This window comes from Aspergillus flavus, chromosome 4, assembly GCF_009017415.1.
Source record: "Aspergillus flavus chromosome 4, complete sequence".
Taxonomy (NCBI): Eukaryota; Fungi; Ascomycota; class Eurotiomycetes; order Eurotiales; family Aspergillaceae; genus Aspergillus; species Aspergillus flavus.
This window is the reverse complement of record NC_092405.1, coordinates 1,465,451-1,487,775: the sequence shown is the minus strand read 5'-3', so window position 1 is coordinate 1,487,775 and position 22,325 is coordinate 1,465,451. Positions and strand designations below refer to the sequence as shown.

The window sequence follows — 22,325 nt, the reverse complement described above, 5'->3', positions numbered from 1 at the left end:
CTCCATCACCGATATAAAAATCGCCGAGCTTTCCAAGCAACGCTCGCTCTTTGAGAAGCAACGAGAGGGAATTCTCAAAGCAGCGGCAGACGCACCTGATCTGCGATCCAAGGCTCGGGTGCTCTTGGAAGGAATCACCAAGCTCAATGGCTATCCGAATGATGCCTTCGACCGAGAGGACCTGGATACGCACTCTGAAGACTCAGGGGCCGAGACTACTGTGAAAGATGCTACCGCCCGTGCTGCCCATGTCAATATCCGCCGCTTTCTCCTGCAGAGCCAGTTTGACCCGTCGGTGTCGGATCGGAGCCTAGGCGATTGGGTTGCACAGCTCGAGGAAGAGTTAAATTTCCTGCACACCCGTCACGAACATGCTTCCTTCTACAGCAACCTGGTCACGGAGTGGCTGGCCGGCCTTGAGACCGAGGAGGAGGCTGCCAAGGCTAAGGAACAAGACTCCGAGTCTGACGCCACAAGACGTGCGGAAATGCAGGAGCAGCGAGCAACGTGGGAGCAGTATGTGTTCAACGCCGCGAATGTGGATGAAAAAACAATCAACGAATACCTTGACGGTCTGTTCACAAAGACGAATCAATCTCAGCAAGCGTTGAAAACCCTGCGTCAGAAGATGAAGACCTTTGGAGAGGAATATACATCGACACGCACTCATTTTGACGTTGACACGCTTCAGTGGGTGAGCAAGGCCCTCTTAAGATCAGACTCTCTCACCAAGGAAAAGTCCGACATCTTGAAGGATTTTATGCTCAACAAGGCTGTTGCCCAGGAGGTGGCGGATGTTTTGAACATGCGTCTTGCGACCCTGGACAATTGGCACTGGCCGCCCGAGGGTCTTCCTCAGGAAATGCGTCGTCAACTGAACGGCAAGTACCGGGTCTTCCAAGATGAGGATCTGCTGGACAGTCTTCTGCTCCAGTATCTCGGGCTCCACTGGGCGGTGACTTTCCGGGCTGCATTTGTCAATTTTCAGAAGACCTGGGCCTGGAAAAGCCTGCGCCAGCCTATCTCGAAGTCGGAGCGGGCACGGCGTCAGCACTTCCTCGGTAGGGACCACGCGCGGTGTATCAGATCCGTGAACGAGGAGAGACGCGATGTATATAGAACCGAGTATTTCATGACTCAATTGCCTCGCTCGTTAACTGCAGGTGGGCTGGGGTACGATGATGATAATAACGACCCCGACGACATTGAGGAAGAGAACCGCAAGAACGCCCTGGAGACAAAACACTCGCTCCTCCATCTCCTGATTGCGGAGTCTATCGTGCAGACCCGGATTCATGGACAATTCACGGCTATTCGGTCGGACTTTAAGTACTTTGGGCCGTCTATCCCACATACCACGATGCTCACAGTGTTGGCGTACTTTGGAGTGTCACAGAACTGGCTCGATTTCTTCAAGAGGTTCCTGGAATGCCCGCTCAAGTTTACTCAGGACGGACCAGAAGCTGCGGTGCAGACCCGCAGACGCGGAATTCCCATAAGCCATACACTCTCGGACTGCTTCGGGGAAGCTGTCCTGTTCTGCATGGATTATGCAGTGAACCAAAGCACGGATGGTGCGTACTTGTATCGCATGCATGATGATTTCTGGTTCTGGGGTCAGAAGCAGACTTGTGTCAAAGCTTGGAATGCTATGACCGAGTTTGCTCAAGTGATGGGTCTCGAGTTTAACGAGGAGAAGACCGGGACAGTGCATCTTGAGAACAAAGACAAATCCGGCCAACAGCCATATCAAGACCTGTCTTCCTCCACAAAGATTGAGGAAACCGAGGGCTCGGATACTCTACCTACCGGCGACATCCGATGGGGCTTTTTGAAGCTTGACGCCCAGGAGGGCCGATTCATCATCGACCAAGAGCAAGTGGACAACCACATCTCGGAGCTCCAGCTCCAGCTTTCTGCATGCAAGAGCGTCTTCTCCTTCGTTCAGGCATGGAATAGCTACTTCGGTCGCTTCTTTGTGAATAATTTCGCCAGACCAGTTATGTGCTTCGGACGGAGTCACATCGATATGGCCGTCACCACCCTTAACCGTATTGAGCGCACTATCTTCCCTGATAGTCACAGCGGTGTCACTGATCACCTTCGAAAGATGATTGCTGAACGATTCGATATCCATGATCTTCCCGAGGGATTTTTCTACTTCCCCGTTGAGTTCGGCGGTCTCGAACTCACGAACCCGTACATTCCTCTTCTCGCCATCCGCGAGAACATCGAATCAACACCTTCCGGCCGCCTTCAAAAGGCCTACAACAAGGATGAGGCCGAGTATCACGCCGCCCAAGAACGATTTGAGAAAGACGGGCCTGAGGAACCAGCCTCCGAAGAAGTTTTCGGTGACGATGAGGACCCGACTGCTTTTATGTCCATCGAAGAGTACACCCGCTACGCAGAGACATACAGCTACCAACTCCTTGGCGCGTACAACGATCTCGTCGGCGCCCGGCGCGAAGTGATGATCGACCAGTCACCCAAGTTTCGCACCAACCAGATGACATTGGAGGAGGACCCCAGCAGCCGTCTGGTCCTTTCAAACAACTGGGATTCAATGCCACCGTACTGGAAGTGGACCGGCGAGCTGTACCAGGGAGAGATGGTGAAGAAGTATGGAAGTTTGGCCGCAGTGAGTAAGGAGCTCATGCCATTGGGAGTCGTGCAGACCTTGAAGCAAGGCAAGTTCCGGTGGCAGGGTTAGTTTGCATTAGATACCCTTTACGTTGTGTTATATTCTAGGCAATAAAAGTGCTGTTCAGTTGTTTATGCTTCTCATGATATCATTCATCGTAAGACATGTACCGTAGAAAAAGAGAATGCAATATCACTCTCTATAACCGGCCTCAAACTCATCTAATAGTCTATATAACCGCTTCTTCTCCTCCTCGCCTCCAAAGATCACTCTAACAGCTCTTCGAGTTATATCCACGATATCGGCGCGAGTGAGATTAAAATGCTCTGCCGCAAGCAAATACTCATTCGACACAGGACTACAAAAGAAGCCCACATCATCCGTCTATACACCATTAGCATCACCACCTCGACTCCCTTCCCAAACGACAACAAAAGAAGAAGTGAGAAAAAAAAAAAAAAAAAAAAAAGACTTACACAAAGCACAACCGGACACTCCTCAACCCTCCACCACTCCCTAAAATGATGCTCTAAAAACCCACCATCAAAAAGCTTCGCATGAACATTACAACTCATACACAACTCCAACCCCACCTTCCGCCGAATAATCTCCCCCCTCAGATCCTCAGGCACATGAATAACATGACCCAACCGATCCGGCCCAAACCCCAATATGGTCTCCAGCTCCCCCTCCTTCGGCGGCGTCCTCACCTCCGCAAAATGCACCGTAACGCCCAACCCAGCCGCTTTGGCGTTCGCCAGCGCGGGCCCGAAAATCGCCATATCCCCCTTACTCGGGTTCCCGGCGATGTCGACCCCCACGACGAGCGGTTTGTGGGCAATGGCTAGGTTGACGACGGCGTCTGCGTCGGCGGGGGTGTGCTCGCCGCGGTCGAGGGAGAGGATGAGTCGGGTTGTTAGGTCTGGGTGTTTTTCTGCGAAGGTGGTTATTGTGGAGAGGATGGTTGATATGTAGGCTTCTTGGGTGAAATGGGGGCTGGGACGGGGGATGGTGCGGAGTTCAAGGTATTTGATGCCGTCGGCGTGGAAGTTGGTTAGCACGGAGGTTGTGGCATAGGTTATTGAGGGAAGGTCGGTGAGGAGGTGGTAGGTGAATGTGCCGAAGGTGTTGAAGAATCTATTTTTTTAAATCTCAATTGTCAATCACCATCTTCTTCTTCCATTGTTAGAAATCTATCTTATTTATTTTGGGGAGGGTGGGCAAACAGACGTATCAAGTGTGTAGTCTACCTTGCCCGGGGGCATGACGACCCAGGGATCTGGGAGGTCAAAGCTTGGGTCTGCGGCGCGCTTTTGAAGCCATAGTTCGTGGAGACATTGGCGACTTATGCTGCCACTTAAATGGGCGTGGACCTATGGTTTTGGGGGTGGTTAGTTGGTGTTGATTTCTCTTCTGGGTAATTGATCTTGATCTGGGTCATTGCGATTTGGGGGTGCGGGGTTGAGTTGATTGGGGTCGGATGAATGGGGGGATGTTTAGTGAGTGGATATACATACCTCGATTTTGGGGAGGGATTTTGTGAAGGCTGCGTCGACTGGCTTGGCGGTGTTCATTTTTTTGGAGTCTATTGGTTTATGGATGGATCTATGGTGGTGGGAAGGAGGTTCTGTTCTGCTGTTTTTTGGGGTGGATATGAATGCGGGGGGAGATTTGACATGTTTGTCTATCTTTCTTTGGAGTTGTCGGATCACTCGTTTACTTGAGGAGGGTTTGGTTTTCTTTGAGGAGGTTATTGTTTGATAGTGACTGTGGTTTCTTCGTTTCTGAATTTAGTTCTGTAGCATTGCTTGATGGCTTTCTTGTACGAGATTTTATCAATATGTCTTTGGGTTCAGCGATGCTTGTCTATCAAATGACATATAACGTCTTCGGCACTTCTCAGTCGAGTTCCACTTCCAGATATCCTAACCGATGTGATTTCCAGAGGAGATTTAGAAGAAAAGAACGAGAGAAAGTTACTCCCTGTTTCATCTTCTGATACCAAAGTCTAATGATTCGCCCCCTTTCCGCAATCCCAACAGAAACATGACCCCAAAGGAACTGAATCGCGAGTAGAAAAGAGCCGCAAAGCAACCACTTGGGCAATCCAAGCCCTCGTTGGTAGCTACAGGAATCCCAGCCCCTGTCTGCAGCTCCGCCGTTCCGTCTGACATGCCATCCTACGGGGCCGGGTACAACTTGCAGCCTAACCACACGGGAAGCAAGCGTGTTTGATATGGACGATCAGGTGTGCAATGCCCTCATCGGGCAAGTATGGGACTTGACAGCTCGTTGACATGAGAGTAAAAGGCTGTGTCGGAGCTGTTAGGTTCAGTAGGACGTTTCAGTCAAAACCGCATGTCCCGTCGGCTACGTAGTTAGGGTTTGCAAGGTGGATTCCAATCGGGTGTGGGTCTGACGGCCGAGTGTTCCCAAGATTCGGGGAGATGGAACGTGGATCGTGTGTTATCTTATTCTGGTCTGGTCGGTTTTGTCTGTATGTAGCCTACCGTTTTGGGCGAGTTCTGTTATTATCCCTCGCTTTGGTGCTATAGAGCTAGAGTTTTGTTAGTCTGTCCATGACACTCGGGTGTATGCCCGTTGCCATCTAGGGGGTTTTGGTTCGCGAGGATTGCTGACGAAAGGATTTTATTATGAGTCAATTAATTCGTATCGCTTATACCTTGATCAGGATGGCGATTGCCGTAAGGCCCCTCTTCTCCTCCTCGGCTTGTGGATATGGCGAGATTAAAGCTCATATCAAGATACCGTGTGATGTCCTTGGCAGATCAGCGAGACCCCATTCGCAATATCGATTCAATCGTAGTACTTACGCGAATTGATATGAAGCATACGTTGCATCGTGTTAGTCAGTCTCGTGTAAATTGGTGCCTTGCGATCCAAAGTTCGGATCTAATGAAAAGTGGAGAAAAGCGGCAGCCAAAGCCCGTAAGGCAAATAATGGGACGGTCAAAGAACAAGGCAAGACGGGGGCAAAAGGAGAAAAAAAAAAAAAAAAAAAAAAAAAGGCAGGAGCCCAGTTCCGGAAATCTGGTAGCTGGGGAAGCCATTCATTGTTTGACGATTATCCTGTAGCAACCAGGGATAATTCCCATCGTGCCATGTTGGGGGACCTAAGCCTCATCCCATCTCGACTAACATCGTTGGCTGTCTCTCCCCACCAAGTTAATCGCAAGTAATTCGTTCCTTTGTTTGAATCAACCGTGTATGACCACTCAGTACAGGTTTTAAGGGTGGTTTCCTCTGGGACGTTAGCCGTATGCAATCATCCGTGAGGCGGCCGTACGTTGCCTGCCAATGCGCCAGAAAGGCAATGGAACGTTACTGTGTCCCCCAAGACGCGGCGCAGCACCGTACCGCAGACAAGATTCCAATTTGATAATCTCATGGCTGGATATGACCCTACTAGTGTTATCCCCATTGGGTACTGCACATGCATTACCCAGCGTGTTGTCCCACAGCCATCGTGGGGGCCTCTCACCCTGATCCTAGTCATAAAAATTGATGACATACAACTGGGATTGTCTGGGACTACGGCACTGAGACATCCAGAGCCCTGTCACCGTGCGGTGTGCACCGCCGTTGGTCGCAGCCAGTTCCCAGTTTCCCGCGTTTGTGTGCGCTGTTCGCGCTAGTCGTCGAAGAATTCTAGAAAAAGAACATGCTCTGTACCATGTGGATAATTGGCCGATGGGCGTTTCCATGGAGAAAAAAAAAAAAGTCCTATTTTTAGTTAGGAAACCGGGACTGAGTCACAGTGGAAACATGTGGAATCCAAGCAATACTATGAAGTCCGCCGTGAACACGCTCATTGGTGATATCTCGACCTAGTGACCCGTTGCCGATATGACCATCTTTGGTAAAACCAATAATCGCCTGAAATACTCCGTATCATCCATGTGTAATGGTATTGACTCCGGCCGTAGAAGATACTGGGAGTGAATTCATGAAGTACAACACAAGGACATTATCTTATTTCTGCTCCTTGTTTTTCATAGTTGTGCGCACCGAATTGGTGCATAATTTGTACGGCAGTGGCGCACTGCTATCGGTTCGGACCGAGAGTAAATTGCAAGGCAAAAGTCCACTTGAATGGGGAAAAAAGAGAGAAGAAAACGAGGGATAACAGTGGGAAGCACAAGGACAAGCATGCTGTAGACAGAAAAAAATCATTTGATACACATGTGTATATACCATGCTCTAAAAGTTCGATCAACGCGAGACTATACCGTTTAACTGTGAAAGGTTATCTATGGTGAACCGGCCAATGACGATAAAAGCTTCGGCAGCTCAGAGAGTTGAAAGGGTCAAAGAGAAAAATGGCAGCATACACACCGCATAAAAAAAAGGAAAAAAAAGAGGTAAAAATAAAAACAAAAACAATTAGATGAAAAAAAAAAGACGGATAAAAAAGCCGGCAAGGGACGGATTCAACATTAAGTGAGATTGGAGCAAACCTCGAATTAAAAGTCCTGCGGCTGATAGTTCCGCAGCAACAACCCCTACCATTGCCACCGCGGTGGACCTGCCCTAGTGGTGGTAGACCCAAGGGCACTTCGTATCAATCGTGAGATATCAGTAACAGTGGTTTGTGTGATTGTGGCTTGCCCCAACCCTCGGCAAATACCCATTGGTGGCTTCGCATCTCAAGCTGATACCTATATCACCCAGCAGTAAGTACACATGTCAGATGGCAGCCGTGTAGCCGTCTGAGAACTGCTTCAGCAAGTATCCCGGATGCTTTTAGCGGCCAATAACGGTATCTGTAAGCAAGAATGGAGTCCTGGAGCGGTACTAGATTCGCTAGAGGTGAGTTTCATTCGGGTGAGCTCTGACCTCGCATCCCGTGGCAGACAGCCAACCCGCCTGTATACAGCCATACAGGAGAGGGGTCGAGACAGATTAGAAAGCAAAGAAGCGACCAAAGTTAAAAGTGAGATGAGGCAACATTAGGCATCTTTAATCACGAGGTTCCATACGCAGGTCAGATGCGAACAAAGGCGTTGCTCATGCAAGCCGCCTCATAATAGGAGCGAGTTATGGACTATCCGCAAGCCACGAGCACGTTGTCTGGCTGGCTGAGAAGTCCGGCACTTGTCAACCCGACTGGACTATGTGCTGCATTGCTGGGAACAACCACAGAGGATTTGATAGCCTGAACGCGAGCCCTGGCAGCATGAATGACTGGGGTTGGCAGAAGGCTGAGAAGCATCGAAGACGCATCGAAGGATCGATGTGCACTCAGCTGAACTGAGCCTCAGGCAGCGATAGTGTTTGTTTGATTGCATGGGCTATTGATTTATTTCCTGGTCGTGCCCCCGAATTACAAAATATTACTCCATGTTACACAGTCTGTTTTAGTGTCCAAATACCCTACCCATCAACACTGAAACGCCGTGCCCGATCCATTGAAAGAAAACTTGAATACCCTCTGTTGGGGAGCAATAGCTGTGTAACATGATTGAGTAATTCGCAGCGCAAATGGTAATTTGTAATCGTAGGCTCATTGGCTTAACGGGTAGAAGATTACAGTTCTCTGACCCCGGCTTAAGAGGCGCAACGTTCCATCCAGTTGGGAACGACTCAGTTTGCCTTGTAACTACATATTAGTTTCAAAAATCCTTTTTCTTTTTCGTTTTTTTCCCTCCTTGCGCGCTGTGGCTTCGGACAGTCCGGACGCCAGAGCTGATGTCCATGCGGTACAACCGGTACCTGAGTCACCTTTATGTGATGATGTAGTAGACCATTAATCAAAGTTCTTTAGCAACGAGGAAAATTTCTGTTTTCGTCAAGTGGTCTCCTGAAGATCAGAGTCGCGACAACCCGTCGTCTGAAGTTAAAATACACTACTATTGGTGTTTAAAGATAGTTTTTTTTTTGTTTCCAAGGTGTTTTAACCCCCAACTTTTATAATACAAAGGTAGATAGCTAAGCAATAATTCTAATCAAACTATCAAATTATCTCTGGGTTTTTCTTATGATAGGGTTGTTGTGCGCTGGGCCCCCATAAAACTAGAAATGTTTGTTGCTCTGTACGGATGTATGTATGGTAATTAATCACGTAGTGTAATAACATGACAGCGAACGAGAATGATTACCACGCTAATGCAGTTGATGTGGTAAGATGGTAACCACTATGCTGGGATACAATATCTCTCCTTTATTATTTTTTTTACTTTCCCCCTCGGTTTTTTTGTTAAATGAATTTCCTTTGGGTCCTTCTTCCGATTCGGGTGGTGGGGAAGCACTTGCGTGCTACCAGGCTTATGATGTCATAATGTCTGTTCGTCATTTAATTGATTGATCAATAGAAGCATTCAAGTACGAAATTTGGTCTTCCTCAATCGAGCAAATTACCGATTACGAGGAGATTGAGCAATTCCACACTGGTTATCTCTACGCCTACTACAAATTGTCATGGTGTCTCCAATTGAGGGTAGGATTTTTTTCCTTAAAGGGAAAAAGTAAGTGAAACAAAATCAAAATAATATAAATTCTTTTCTTCAACATCTAACGAAACATAGAGGGGCAAGAATGGAGCACAGCTAAAGTACAGAAATTAAAATATAAAAAACCAAATGCATAAGGGAGGGATCGGAAACATTACAGAATAACTAATCAACTATATTTCTGCCTACGGCGATAAGGGATAATGATAGGAGAGCACAAGGATCAGAGAAGAAAGCCAAGGGTTTTGCCCGTTGAATGCGTTCATCACACGCTTTGTTCGTGATCGTAGCCAGGAGTCCTCGGATGCAAGATCCTCAGTGGAAGAAACCCGCGATGGAAGGAGATTGGAAGCTGTCAAGTGGCCAAGTGGGCCACCGTTAAGAGGCCTCTCCACGAGGCCGATGGAATGGGCCAATGATCATTGTCGGTTGGGTTCCCCAAGGACGGTGCCCGGCAGGGTTGGTCTCTTAGTGCCTAAGGCTTTTCAGGCTCTATCGTCAGACCGCTCAGGGGTGGTCACCGCCAATGAGGGTGAATCATTGGATCATCAAAGGAACCCAACGTTGGAGTGACTCAGCCCCAGTAAGATACCGAAATTGAGCACTATACTAAGGACTAGATAGGTAACAATCATATTAATATGTGCTCAGAAGAGGACCCACAGTGATGAAATGAAATATGTATGTACGTACTGTATGTGCATACATAGAAAAGTCAAGGCGCATGGAATGCTGTGTCTTAATGCCATCAATTACTAATGAGAGTAATGCTATGTTGATACTACCTAAGGTCTCAGGCAGCCAAAACCTCAAGATCCTAAAAATTTCCCGGTGTCTCGGTACCTTAGGTTTTAGCCTTAACTGAGCTGGTAAGAGTAGCAAACATGGCCACCCTGGTAGCCGGTGCTCCCGTGCGAATGAAATGTTGCGCTACTGGTCACGGGCTCAGCAGCCAAAGCCCATCGAATGATATCCCTTTCTTGATGGACTTTCGTGGCACGACAGAGCACGGTTGAATGGTGCTCGTGGGAGGAGGTTGGATTGGCAGTACGGAAAATTATCCTTCCCCGCCTCTTTTGATCATCATGATCCTCAGCGCCGGTTACCTACTCGGAATCAACGTTCCAAAATTGACTAAACTGATGGCATGACATGACAATATACTCCGTAGTGCCATATACACACAGACCTTGGGACACTAATACTTCCCTAAGGGTAATAAAAAAATAAATATTAATTACTCGACGCAAGGAGCAATCAAAGCTCTTAGAGCACGCGAGACGGTGGTAACCTAAAAAACCACGAGCCTTGTTCTCCGCTTTACTTCCCCTCTGATCATCGCCATCGTTATAGATTGTATGGGGGGAGGGGCAGGTTTACAACAAATCGCTTCGCTCCCTATGAGGTATCTATGTACAGTCTATGCGCAACTAAACCCATGCAGTAAAAACCCTGAAAAGGTAACCTACTAAACAAGTACCACCGGATAGCCCAAGACAGCGCAAAATCACACTAGCAAGAGGTTTAGGCCGCTTATCGCCCGCTTCCTACGGAGATTTGTCTATAAATGTACATATGTACAGCCGCATGTTGATCTTAGCAAAGGAATATGAGAAGATCTGCTACAACTCCTTGCGTCATGGCAGTGTACTCACTCGGAGGTGAGACCCTTAGGAAAAAGGATTCCAGTATTATGTTCATTGCTACTGTTACAGATTCCCGCCATAGCCGCGATATCAGTTTTGATCCATCAGTTGAGTTTTCTTTTTCGAGTATCGACCTTATGATGACATAGATGATGTATGAAATTGCTTACTTTGCTTTCATACATACGCCCACATGCCCTGAGCACCCCAGTAAATTTCTTATTATTCCAGCAAAAGCAGTAGGGAGTAAATGATGCGAAGAAGAAACAAGGAAATATCATTGTAATACCTACTAATGCATCAGGTCATTCGCATCCCAAAAATAACCTGCCATTGGAGGAGGAATCAGCCTTGTCTGGAAAAGGCTAATGGAAGCCCAAGTTTTGAGACATTAAGGTTGGGAAAGTATACTAGTTAATCTAATCAGACTTTACCGCTCGATGGAAGGATGAAAGAACCTTCGATGGATAAATGATTTGGTTGGACGCTGAGCCGATAATGCCCGATAGCCGACCACATCATTTCTTCAAAGATCTTGGTAGGGACGATATCGACGAAGAATAGAGAAACATCGCTTTATTTATATTTAGCTGCCTTTTTGCTCATTGTTCACGGTATATATGTACTACTTCCATGATCATACTAATGCTCGTGTTATCCTTAACTAAGCAAATGTATATGTCTGCATTGAAATTGCCCCAAGAACTAGCTTGGCATAGGATTCGGAGGGACGGGAAATGCGCAAATTTGGTCTGCCTAAAGCAGAACTCCATCATCTCACTTTCTGATGACCTTCATGCCCCATTAATGACCAGTGGTGGGCTGAACACTCAAAATGACAAGCAGAACAAGGAAGATAAGCATTGCCAACTCAGCAACATGGCTCAGCTGTAGTGCGGGGTTCACACCCCACGAACCATTTTCTTTAATGTTTTTATTTTACTATTTTATTATTTGTTTTTTTACGCGCCAGCTTTGGGGGTCCTACGGTTGCCCCTCGCTTTTGGAAGTCACGATGCATTCAAACTGGCCGCATTACTTACTACTATCTGGTTCTGGTCACTTTACTGCCAAGGCGTGGTCTGTGGGAGCAATACGGGAAACTCCATGACCTGTTAGCCGGCTTCGTTAGTGTCCAACCACCCAGCTTTGGGTAAATGGGATGAATACCAAGTAGAAACCATGCCCGACTAAGTTCTCTGATCCCATAGGGTAGAGAGGTGGAGAGAATAAAGATATGTTCAAACAAGACCGATTGGATAGCATGCAAAACAAGTCCACGAGTTCAAGCGCTTTATCAATTCTCATTGTCACCCAAGCTATAATTGTGAATTACACTTAAAAGACAAAACAAAGGCTGGCTGACCGCTCTTCTGAGACAGTGAGAATGCACGGAATACTGTGATACTAATACTAGTGGCTGGTAACCTTGCCTCAGTATGTCCTAAGTAGACAGTGAATGATAAGCCCTCAATAGTAGGGTATAACCCACAAACATTAATCGTATCAGTAGGTTGTATGTACTTCTGGTATGTAAGAAAAGGAAAAATATTACCCGGCTGTGGAAGAAAATACCTGACTAATGACTAGTCTCCAAGATTAGTATGGGGCTAAGTTGCTGCCTATGAGAATCCCCCAAAGGATCTGCTGACTAGCGGTTTAAGATTCATCGTTTCATCATTCTTACCGCTCCATTGTCGTGATGATCTTTCTTTCTTTCTTCCCTTCTCATGCACCGCCCCGCCCGTGATTCCACTGCCACTGCCCTAGCCTCAACACCAATGCATAGGGCAAATTGAAACCATTACTAAGGATAGTAATCGTATTATTACGCGTGGTACGGAGTACAATTCCTGTACCTGTCTTCTACTCAGATAGTGCTAAAACCACCCCGCGTTCAAAGTGGTAATAGAATGCTTTCCCTTTCGACTACTATAGCCCATATCCGCAATGACTCAATTTCAAAACAAGAAACAAATTTGTAATGTTCTAGGTAGCAGTGGATTCTTGTATCTATCTTCCCTTCCCTTCCGCCCGTTTACTAGTAGTACTAACTCCCACCACCTGCGAACCTTACGTAGACGAAAGAACCACTCAATACTCCACAGTGTTGTTGACTAGGGATGAGCGGCTTCAACCGTCCTCCTTTTTTTTTTTTTTTTTTTTTTTTTTTCCTTTTTCCCTTTTTCTGTCTGTTTCCGACAAACCCGCCCTTCTCCTCCCTTTTGCCCTCTTTAAGGTTCTATTGGTGACCATACCTCACAGCATCATCACACATTGAATTTCTGCAGTGCGAATGCATCCTTGACTCGAAAAGGTATGATTGGATATCGACAACCCAGTCTCCTGCCGATACTAAGGCACGGATCAGGTGACAAGTATCCCGGTTGTCGGAACTTTGAGTCATTGCACTATTGGACCGAACTATTCATGTTGGACTGTTGACCTACTAGTACCAGTACTACACGCCCTAAAGTGCGGAGGGATGGCATGCAGCTTCACTTGCCAGTTTCGGGGAAGCAACGCAGAGTTATCCACAGGGATAAGGCGGTTTAGTTCAAACCACTTGCGACCTGAAACTCTAAAGATCGCAAGAATGAAGGGGATTGAGATGACGATAGACGATGATGATCGTATGCGATCCACATAATTCTTCCCCGGAAGGACCGCAGTGTCGGTGCTCTTAAATTCTGTAACATCAGATATCAAATCCTTCGCGATGGGCAATCAATAGTCATGTTATTTATTGTTGGCAGTGGGTCGCTGGTGAGGCATGCTTCGAATACTTTCTAGCGTAGTAAAACAGGTTGAAAGAAATGACAGTGGATTACTCCGTTCTCCGTATCACGCAGCCCCATCGTGTCTATGGGGAACGGGTTCTTCTGTGGGGATTCTCTTTTTGCAAAGGGCATGCAATGCAATCTGTTACAGCTATGGGATGACCTGTATCCACAAGGTCAGCCTATCGAGTAAGTCGCACAGGCACTTTTCAACCTACTAGGGCTTTCCACTTTGGCTTTCCACTTTGCCCCCTTTCCTCCCTAAGGAATTTTTGTCGAAAGACACCGAGATAATACCTAAGAATCAGGTGAAACTCGGCCTGTCCACAGCCAGTGGGAGCGTGCCGACCTGCAAGATTGACAGTGCTATCCCCCCAAGGGATGATCGTCCAATGGTATAGCAGATCAGGGTCTGTTCATTGGAAGTTATTTCATTGTTCGCTCTGGTACCCAAATAATACTCTCTCCAGGATTACAGGTCACGTTTCCGGCGGCCCTGATGGCTTGGTACTTGTCAGATACATTTAATGAAGCAGATGAATTGCATAATAAGAGTACCAAGGCAGAAGCGTTAAAGGGAAGAATATTGAATAAATTAAATATTAAAGCCAGCCGACTCCAATTCATCTCAATATCAAGGTGATCCTGGACTTCCGGGTCTCGGTTTGTTTAGTATTTCAAGGATGAAAGGAAGCACCTCTAAAAAAAAAAGATTCAAGGAAAGTGGACAATATGTAAGAAGTTTTTCTATTTTCTATTTTTTATGTTTTATTTTATTTTATTTTATTTTATTTTTTTGTAAATAAGGGTGAGAATACTCTGTAGACAAGCTGCCACAGACCATTACGATTAGCTTCAATATTTTCTTGGGCCGCCGCCGTTGCTATGCGTTGTTCACAGCTCACCCGCAATGAAGTTTCAAGAAAATCTGCCCAGCGATAAACGGCCCAGTTTGATTAGACTACATACCAAATTTACCATCCCTTTCCAGCTCCTCCTCATTTTGGTATATAGATCGTAGACTCCCGGCTATCCGTCATTGCTAGCATGATCACTGATTTTTATTCTTTATTGAGTATATAAGATCAACGGAAGCAAATATCTTTGACCGCACAATATTCGTTTCCCCTCTTATCCCATTTATTTTCCCTGGCTATCCTTGAACGCCGCTGTTATCACCACTGAGGGCCACTACCATCATCATTCCATATCGTCTGGTTAGATCATCATTACATTGTTGGACGATTGTTTGGTACCGAAAAGACTAAGCGGTGTAATTTTCAACCCTTGTCTGACGCTTCCGGTTCTTCGTTCTCGTTTTCAACTTCTCAGTGGACCCGTTGGCCGAGAAGAAATAATAATAGAGGGGGTAAAAAAGGGAAAGAGAAAGAGGGAAAAGAAAATAGGCGGAAATACACATTAAGGTACTGTACAGATCAGTTACCCGTTACCGCGTCTGTACGGGTACTGTGGACCGTTACCATACTGCAATACGTACCACACGACATACAGTACTCTGTACGTCAGTAAGCAGTACCCACTCCAGCTTTCCTTTCAATTGAAACATCCAGTGGTTTCTTCCAAATCGAGCCTTGCACAATTCTTTCTCCCCAAATCTCCCTGTTGGTTCAACTTCCACCACTCGCCCAAATGGAAAATCCTTAAGAGGACTATCGAATCCCTTTTTAACACCTTTCAGAACCTTCCTCGTGCGCAGTTCCTCACCTTCCTCCCTTCCGCAATTTAGTGACTCGAATTTCTTTGGAGCACGCTGCTGGCACAGTCTCCTCGCTATTTGTCGCATGATCATCGTTTTCTTACTTACATTCCGGCGGCTTTTTTTTTCTGTCGCTGCAGGTCCTCTACGACCCTCCACGTAACCGTGCAGCATTACCTGAAACGGCGAGACGTCGAAGCGCACTAGAGCATCGCAACCTTTGCGACTACTGAGCTCCGTCCAATCTCTGATTGCTCCCCCAGCATCCTCCTTCTTCCTGTTTGGACCGCCTGCATCACTGTGCTGGCAGGCAATCCTGCATTGCAGCTCGGATCCTCGTCGTCGATTCTACATTTCCCGTGCTGCACCTTCCCAAATTACTTTTAGAACCACGCCGACTGACGCGAAAACTGAGTTTCTTTGCTCAATTACTCAAAGCGGAGGGGCTCTGCTGACAACTAAGCACATGCGCGGCACAGGCTACTTTTGTCTTGCATAATTCGTTTCTATTAGTTCTTTTTCATCTGTGGGCCGCTATCTACCTTCCCTGTCAACACCAGGGAAAATTGAAAGAGGAAAAAGGAAAAGGGAAAAAAAAAAGGAACTGCTACCCCCATCGCCAGACAAGGCCAATTGGTCTGTCTCCACACCTTTCTATTCTTGCAGAAGGACAGCTTTCCCCGCGCATAGAAGGGATCGACGATTCAAGAGGGGTAAAAAGCAGGATTTCCATTGGGAATACAGGTTTAAAATAATAAGAAAAAACCGCCGAAAGGGGCAGAAAGCTCTAAAGGAACGTGACGAAAATCGGTTCCATAAGCAGGGAGCCAAGTCATCGATCAACAGCCTGATAGACGACGGTAGCGTTACCGATTTTTGCCCCGTGGAGCCACCGTTACACAAGGCCACTGTTCGTCTCAATTGTTATCAGGGACCTGAGTTCCTTTCCCTCCCCCCCTCCTTCACTCCTCGCGAGCGCTCTCAGGAAGGGCTCTCCGCATTGCATTAAAGGCTGGCCAAGATGCAGATATCAAAATCATAACATATCCCGCTAAGGACGTGGCTTTCGCATCACTCAGCCAGACACGTTCCCTAATTCGGTTCGTATTGCATTATAACCATAGGCCGCCATCTCTGAACCAACACGACCGCTTCCTTACTGCTGTACTGCTCATTCGTCCTTTGCGAAGTCCAGGTGACTCAGGCATTGGCACGGTTCACGACAGGTTGACAGTCTCACGATCTGCAGCTGAGTGGTGTGTTCTTGTAAGGTACCCGCGATGGCCTACGCCGCTACCTCGTCGGCTTCGACCGTCAATGGCGATGCCCGCTCTAGCTTAAAGCTCACTGCTTCATCCTCCAACCCCCCAAAGCTACATCATGTCATCACATCTATCCCTCCTGCCCCCAATCCTTCATCAGCACCATCGTATACCTCTTCTCTAACTACCACTCCCAATTCTTTACGCCCCGCCTATTTTCCTTCAAATGCTTCAAGCCCCTCAGGCACGCCTTTACAGATTGCTACCGACGGTCTCCGAGGACGTATACCTCCCTTCCCTGCTATCCCTTCTACCACGTTCGAGCTCGGGGAGTCCGTGATGGCCGTCCCAGGAAATGCTCCTGCCTCTGGATCGGGGGATGCAGTCATCTCGAATTCCAAAGGTCCGGGCTTGATGCGCAGAATTTCCCGTGGCGCCGCAAACAAGCTTACTCGAAGACGTCAATCTGCTTCCCACAATGAAAAGCGCGACCGCAGCTCCGGCCCCGTGACTATGCGGAGACGCAGTGACAGCAAGACCGGATCTCAGAACGGCCGCGACAACGCACTCGAATCTAGTAACGAGGAAGACAGCAACGATGCTCTTGACTCCCTCGGTGTTTGGTGCGGATCAGAGTCATCCAGTTTACCAAATGAAAGTTTCATGGCAGCCTCCCGCCACACCGGCACAATCGCGCCAAAGATTGATTCGGCGATTCAGCGTGGGACTGTCTTGACGAAAGTTACAAAGAAGCGCAGAAAGCAAGTCCGTTTCTTCCTAGACCTAGATGCGGGCAAGGTCTACTGGGATGTCTCAAATCCGGCTAAACGCTTTTACATTGACGATATCAAGGAAATTCGGGTTGGCGTGGACGCACGGAATTACCGCGAGGAGCACCAGATTCCACAAGACACCGAAAATCGCTGGTTCACAATTGTTATCGCCGATGACGAGCGGTCCAAAGGTCGCACTGTCAAAACGCTGCACCTTATTGCCCCAAATACTCCTATCCTGGAGCTTTGGACCACGACTCTAGAACATATCTCCCGATACAGGATAGGTCTTATGGCTGGCCTGGCTGGTTCCGGTCAGAGTGAGGCAGTCCTGAAGGCGCATTGGCAGCGTGAGATGTCGAGATTGTTCCCTCATGGAACCAGGTCGGCTGAGCAGGGGAGTCTTGATTTTGGAGCCGTGGAGAGCATTTGTCGCAGTCTACATATCAATTGCTCCAAGAACATGCTTCGCGCTCAATTTTCCAAAGCTGATTCTGATGTCAACGGCAAGTTGAACTTCTCACAATTTCAGAATTTTGTTGCTCGCTTGAAAGAGCGGAAAGACGTAAAGGAGATCTTCAAGGATAGCGCCACGGATGCCAAAGCTGGCCTGAGCGTTGATGAATTCTTGAAATTCCTGCGAAACATCCAGAATGAGAACGTTGACTCTGATCGAAGTTATTGGGTCTCGGTTTTCGACAAGTGTGTACGCAAGTCTAAATCGCGGGTCCCAAGCATCCCGGAGTTTGAGGAGGAGCAAGTCCCTCGAATGGATCTTGATGCATTTTCCTCTTTCCTTGCGTCTCCATGGAACGGGTTATACGCCTCACGTGCTCCCCAATCGCGATTCGACCGTCCCTTGAACGAATACTTCATCTCGAGTTCCCACAATACCTATCTTTTAGGCCGCCAGGTCGCGGGAGCGTCCAGCACAGAGGCATACATAAGTGCTTTGCAAAAAGGATGCCGTTGTGTAGAGATCGACTGTTGGGATGGGGCTGATGGCCGACCAATTGTGTCCCATGGAAGAACTATGACCACGAGCGTTCTGTTTGCCGACTGTATCACCGTCATCAATCGCTATGCATTCATAACTACAGATTTTCCTCTCATTTTGTCTCTCGAGGTACATTGTAACCCGGAGCAGCAACTGGCAATGGTCAAAATCATGAAGGATACCTTCAAAGATCAGCTCGTCCTGGAGCCGCTATTAACAAATAGTTTTGTCCTTCCCTCGCCCGAAGAGCTGAAGGGACGCATTCTTGTCAAGGTAAAGACCTGTGACGAGCTCCAAGAGGGTGTACGACAGGAACCCGTCGGCACATTCGCCGTTCACGGCCGTAAACGCAGCGCAAGCTCTCCCTTCATACGGCCGACGGCATCTGAAAGCTCAGCAATCACCAGTCTGCCTCCTCTGTCTAGCCCTCCGACGCTTGGACTGGAAACCGTTGGCTCATTTTTGACCCAAGATAGACGCTCGTTCACAACCACCAGTATTAGCAGTGCCGCGGAGGAAAGTGATGGCGCATTGGCGACAATCAGGAAAGAAAAGAAAAGGCGCCAGAAGAGCAAGATCACTAAACCCCTGTCTGATCTAGGTGTCTACACCCGAGGGTACAAGTGGCACAGCTTCTCGTCCGCTGAAAGTCAACGGTATAATCATGTCTACTCCTTCGCCGAACGATCATTCGAGGGTATCTGCCGTGACGCTGAAAACAAGGCTCTTTTCGAAAAGCACAACCGAAAATATCTGACTCGGGTCTATCCATCCGGCTTCCGCTTGAGATCTTCGAACTTCGATCCCCTTAAATTTTGGCGTCGCGGTGTTCAGATGGCGGCCTTGAACTGGCAAACATACGACATAGGCATGCAGATGAACCAGGCCATGTTTGCTGCTGGGAGCGATCGAACTGGTTACGTGCTTAAACCCGAGTCTCTTCGCGCCTTGTGCCCAGCCGACGAAGAGAAAACGAAGGCTACAGAGTGGAAGCTTGTTCGATTCTCAGTGGACGTTATCTCTGCCCAACAACTTCCTCGCCCTCGCAGCATTGGCCCCGATGATAAAATCAACCCTTACGTGGAGATTGAAATGTTTAGTGCTGACGATCGTGGTCAGAGCTTCGTTTATGGTGAGGGTGGTATGAACGCATCCGCCCGTAATGGCATGTCGGGCATTGGATTTCCGCACCGTCGGCGCACGAAGATCGAGCAGAGCAATGGATATAGCCCAATCTTTAATGATCGCTTTAGGTTGTCGTTGGAGACTAAATATCCTGATTTGGTATTCGTTCGCTGGACTATCTGGAGCTCACAGGATGGGCGCAGTGCAGGAAGTAATAGCAGTGTCCAACTTGCCACGTTCACTGCAAAGCTTAGCAGCTTATCCCAAGGATACCGCTACTTGCCCCTGTATGATGGCGGCGGAGACCAATATCTGTTCTCAACCTTATTCTGCAAGATCACCAAAGAAGACCCGGTGTCTGTTCAGCGGCTTGACGCAGAAGAACTGCGAGCTGAGCGGATGGGTATTCTTCGACAAATTGGCCAGACTGTCTTTAAGCGCACGTCGTCTACGGAGCGCGAGAGGGGTAATGACATGGCAACGAGCGCAGAGGATAAGGACAGCTCTCCAGATCTGACACCAACGGTTTCTGCAGCGTCCACTTCATCGTTGCCTCCTTAAAGCCTCACGAAGAGCGTTTGCAGCTGTGGCGTGCTACCAGAACGCCAATTTTACTTTTCTAATTACATTTCACGCGACTCTTCATCTATGGTTTCGTCAATCTCAAAACATGTGCAAATAAACGGGGCGGCGTTCTTGAACTTTCATTGCATCTATTGTGTCCTTTTCCGGACTTTTCCTTTGGCTATTACTTTCGGGGACTTTGGTGCAGTACGGTTGCTGAGGTCACTGGAGGGCCTAAAGGAGATACCGTCACCTACTTGTTTGTCTCTACTCTGTGTTATTAAAGGGCGAAGCATGGCTGCATTGCGAGTGAGGTACGGGCGCTCCTTGATATTTTCTTCCTTTTGTCTTTTCCTTCAGTTCCATTTGCGATTGGATTAAGTCTGTTCTATCTAGCGATACCCTCTACTTGTGCTCTTCTGTTGTGTGTTGCATGGTTGTGCACTTATTTCTCATGATGTTTTCTTCTTTCATTTTTGTTTGCAGCGAATCTTGCCCATCATATTTCTTCATTTATTTGTCTTCAGGGTTCGGGGTTAGGGTGGCATTTCACACGTTATCATCGGATAGGGGGCAGCATTCAAGGAGTCAGCACGGAATGGTTGCATCATTGGTCACAATTGGCGGGGGAATTACATGTATGAGAGCATGAGTTGAAGTCAACGCTTTTGATGGAGCGATGTACTTGCTCGCTCAATCCTGTTCCGTTGTTCTGAGGGTTCTAGATGAATCTCCGACATGAGGCGAGATCATGTCTATCTTTACGTTTCATATTCTTGTTTTAATATTAAACGTGCGCTGGGACGCTCATTCAATTCCATGCCTATGTGCAGGTGACACAATTTTTAGTCCTTTTTCTGTTCCCTTGTAAAGTAGGCCTTCGTATTGTCCACAGGGTAGATGAGGCATTTACTCCGTACTAAGTAGGGCTGGACTGCGGTGAATGATAAAGTTGATTGACTGATACCGTCACCGCCCTCGGAAAGGCAACGTGACGACTTTCGGCCTCCGCCTTCCGTGCCATCAACCATACGCTGTATACGGCACACAGTAAATAAATACAATTGGCAACTCTTTTCGCAATTATACTGCGCCATGGATCCATTCTCGGCAGAAGGTGGTAAGTGTCTCGCGATTGTACACTCTGAAATTGAGTAAAGTGCCTTCCAACTCATACTCCTCTCTCCACAGAACTTATCAACATTCACAATGCCTTCCACCAAGGCCAGTACCAGGAGGTGATCGACTTCGACACATCAGCCCTATCCTCTGAAAACCACCTTCCTGCTCGCGTTTTAAAGCTTCGCGCCAAAATTGCCCTGGGACAGACCGACCAGGTTCTCTCCGACGTTGACGGCGAAGAAGACACCCCCGACCTTGCGGCAGTGAAGGCGTTGGCGCAGCAAACAGCTGGCGACAGCGAGGCTGCCCTGAAGCTCACACAGGATCTGGCGGAGAACTACCCCGACAATGCTACCGTACAGGCTCTAGGTGGAACAGTGCTGCAGGCGCAGGGATTGAGCGAGGAGGCTCTGGCTTTGTTGGCGAAGCACCAAGGCAATCTGGAAGCGTATGTCTGAAGCCGCTTTGGTCTCTAGTCGGGGGAAAATGCTAATATCGTGGATTTGGGGATATGTATAGTGTTGCGTTGATTGTTCAGATCCATCTTCAGCAGAATCGCTCCGATCTCGCCCTGAAGGAGGTGCAAACTGCCAAGCGGTGGGCTCAAGATTCCCTGCTTGTTAATTTGGCTGAGTCGTGGGTTGGTTTGAGAGTTGTATGTGTTCCCTTTACGTTGTCATTACTTTTCTCCAAGAGGTGGCTAGCTAACGGGTTGGTTCTGTCTATCTCTAGGGCGGCGAAAAATACCAGTCTGCTTTCTACGTCTATGAAGAACTCGCCGCTGCCCCCAGTACCTCTGCCCCGCTCTCGATCGTTGGCCAGGCCGTGGCTGAAATCCACCTCGGCCGGCTGCCAGAAGCTGAAGCTGCGTTGACGGCAGCTCTTGAGAAGTATCCCGAGGACGCGGAGCTCATTGCCAATAGTATTGTGCTGAATGTTTTGGCCGGAAAGCCGACTGAGGAGCTGGAGTCGTACGTATCACATTGATCTTTGAGCTTTTCCAGCGATGTCTTGAACCTTGCTAACGGATATACCTTTAACTACAGGCGTTTACAGAATGTGCAGTCATCGAATGCTCTGTTGGCTGATATTCAAGAGAAGAGTGCGTTCTTCGATACCGCTGCCGCGAAGTATGCGCCGAGAGTGTCCTCTTAGATCCCTTTCGCCTAGCCCTCTTTCATTTCTCCTTCGTATTCGATTTCCACTTTTCTTCTTCATGCGCCTT

The 22,325-nt window shown here is 47.9% G+C and overlaps 4 protein-coding genes across 4 annotated transcripts; 3 read left to right on the top strand and 1 right to left on the bottom strand.

Moving 5' to 3' along the window:
• Positions 1–2,706: 2,706 nt before the first annotated feature.
• F9C07_2156587 (uncharacterized protein) lies at positions 2,707–4,290 on the bottom strand. Its single transcript, XM_041291787.2, has 4 exons — positions 4,162–4,290; positions 3,875–4,017; positions 3,121–3,781; positions 2,707–3,028 (listed from the first exon to the last, which is right to left on the bottom strand). The coding sequence occupies exons 1-4, from the start codon at positions 4,216–4,218 to the stop codon at positions 2,837–2,839; spliced, it is 1,053 nt and encodes a 350-aa protein (XP_041145993.1). The 5' UTR covers positions 4,219–4,290; the 3' UTR covers positions 2,707–2,836.
• A 6,968-nt stretch (positions 4,291–11,258) lies between these two features.
• Positions 11,259–11,654, top strand: F9C07_3703 (uncharacterized protein; the record flags this gene model as incomplete). The annotated part of the gene is made up of 3 exons (XM_071511127.1): positions 11,259–11,298; positions 11,351–11,374; positions 11,470–11,654. 3 exons carry the CDS (start codon positions 11,259–11,261, stop codon positions 11,652–11,654), a joined length of 249 nt encoding a protein of 82 aa, XP_071366370.1.
• A 4,883-nt stretch (positions 11,655–16,537) lies between these two features.
• Positions 16,538–19,975, top strand: F9C07_3702 (putative 1-phosphatidylinositol-bisphosphate phosphodiesterase Plc1; the record flags this gene model as incomplete). Its single annotated transcript, XM_041285787.1, has 1 exon — positions 16,538–19,975. One exon carries the CDS (start codon positions 16,538–16,540, stop codon positions 19,973–19,975), a length of 3,438 nt encoding a protein of 1,145 aa, XP_041145992.1.
• Positions 19,976–21,073: 1,098 nt separating this feature from the next.
• F9C07_3701 (putative coatomer subunit epsilon) lies at positions 21,074–22,255 on the top strand (the record flags this gene model as incomplete). The annotated part of the gene is made up of 5 exons (XM_041291794.1): positions 21,074–21,098; positions 21,170–21,548; positions 21,620–21,755; positions 21,833–22,071; positions 22,147–22,255. 5 exons carry the CDS (start codon positions 21,074–21,076, stop codon positions 22,253–22,255), a joined length of 888 nt encoding a protein of 295 aa, XP_041145991.1.
• Positions 22,256–22,325: the final 70 nt, after the last annotated feature.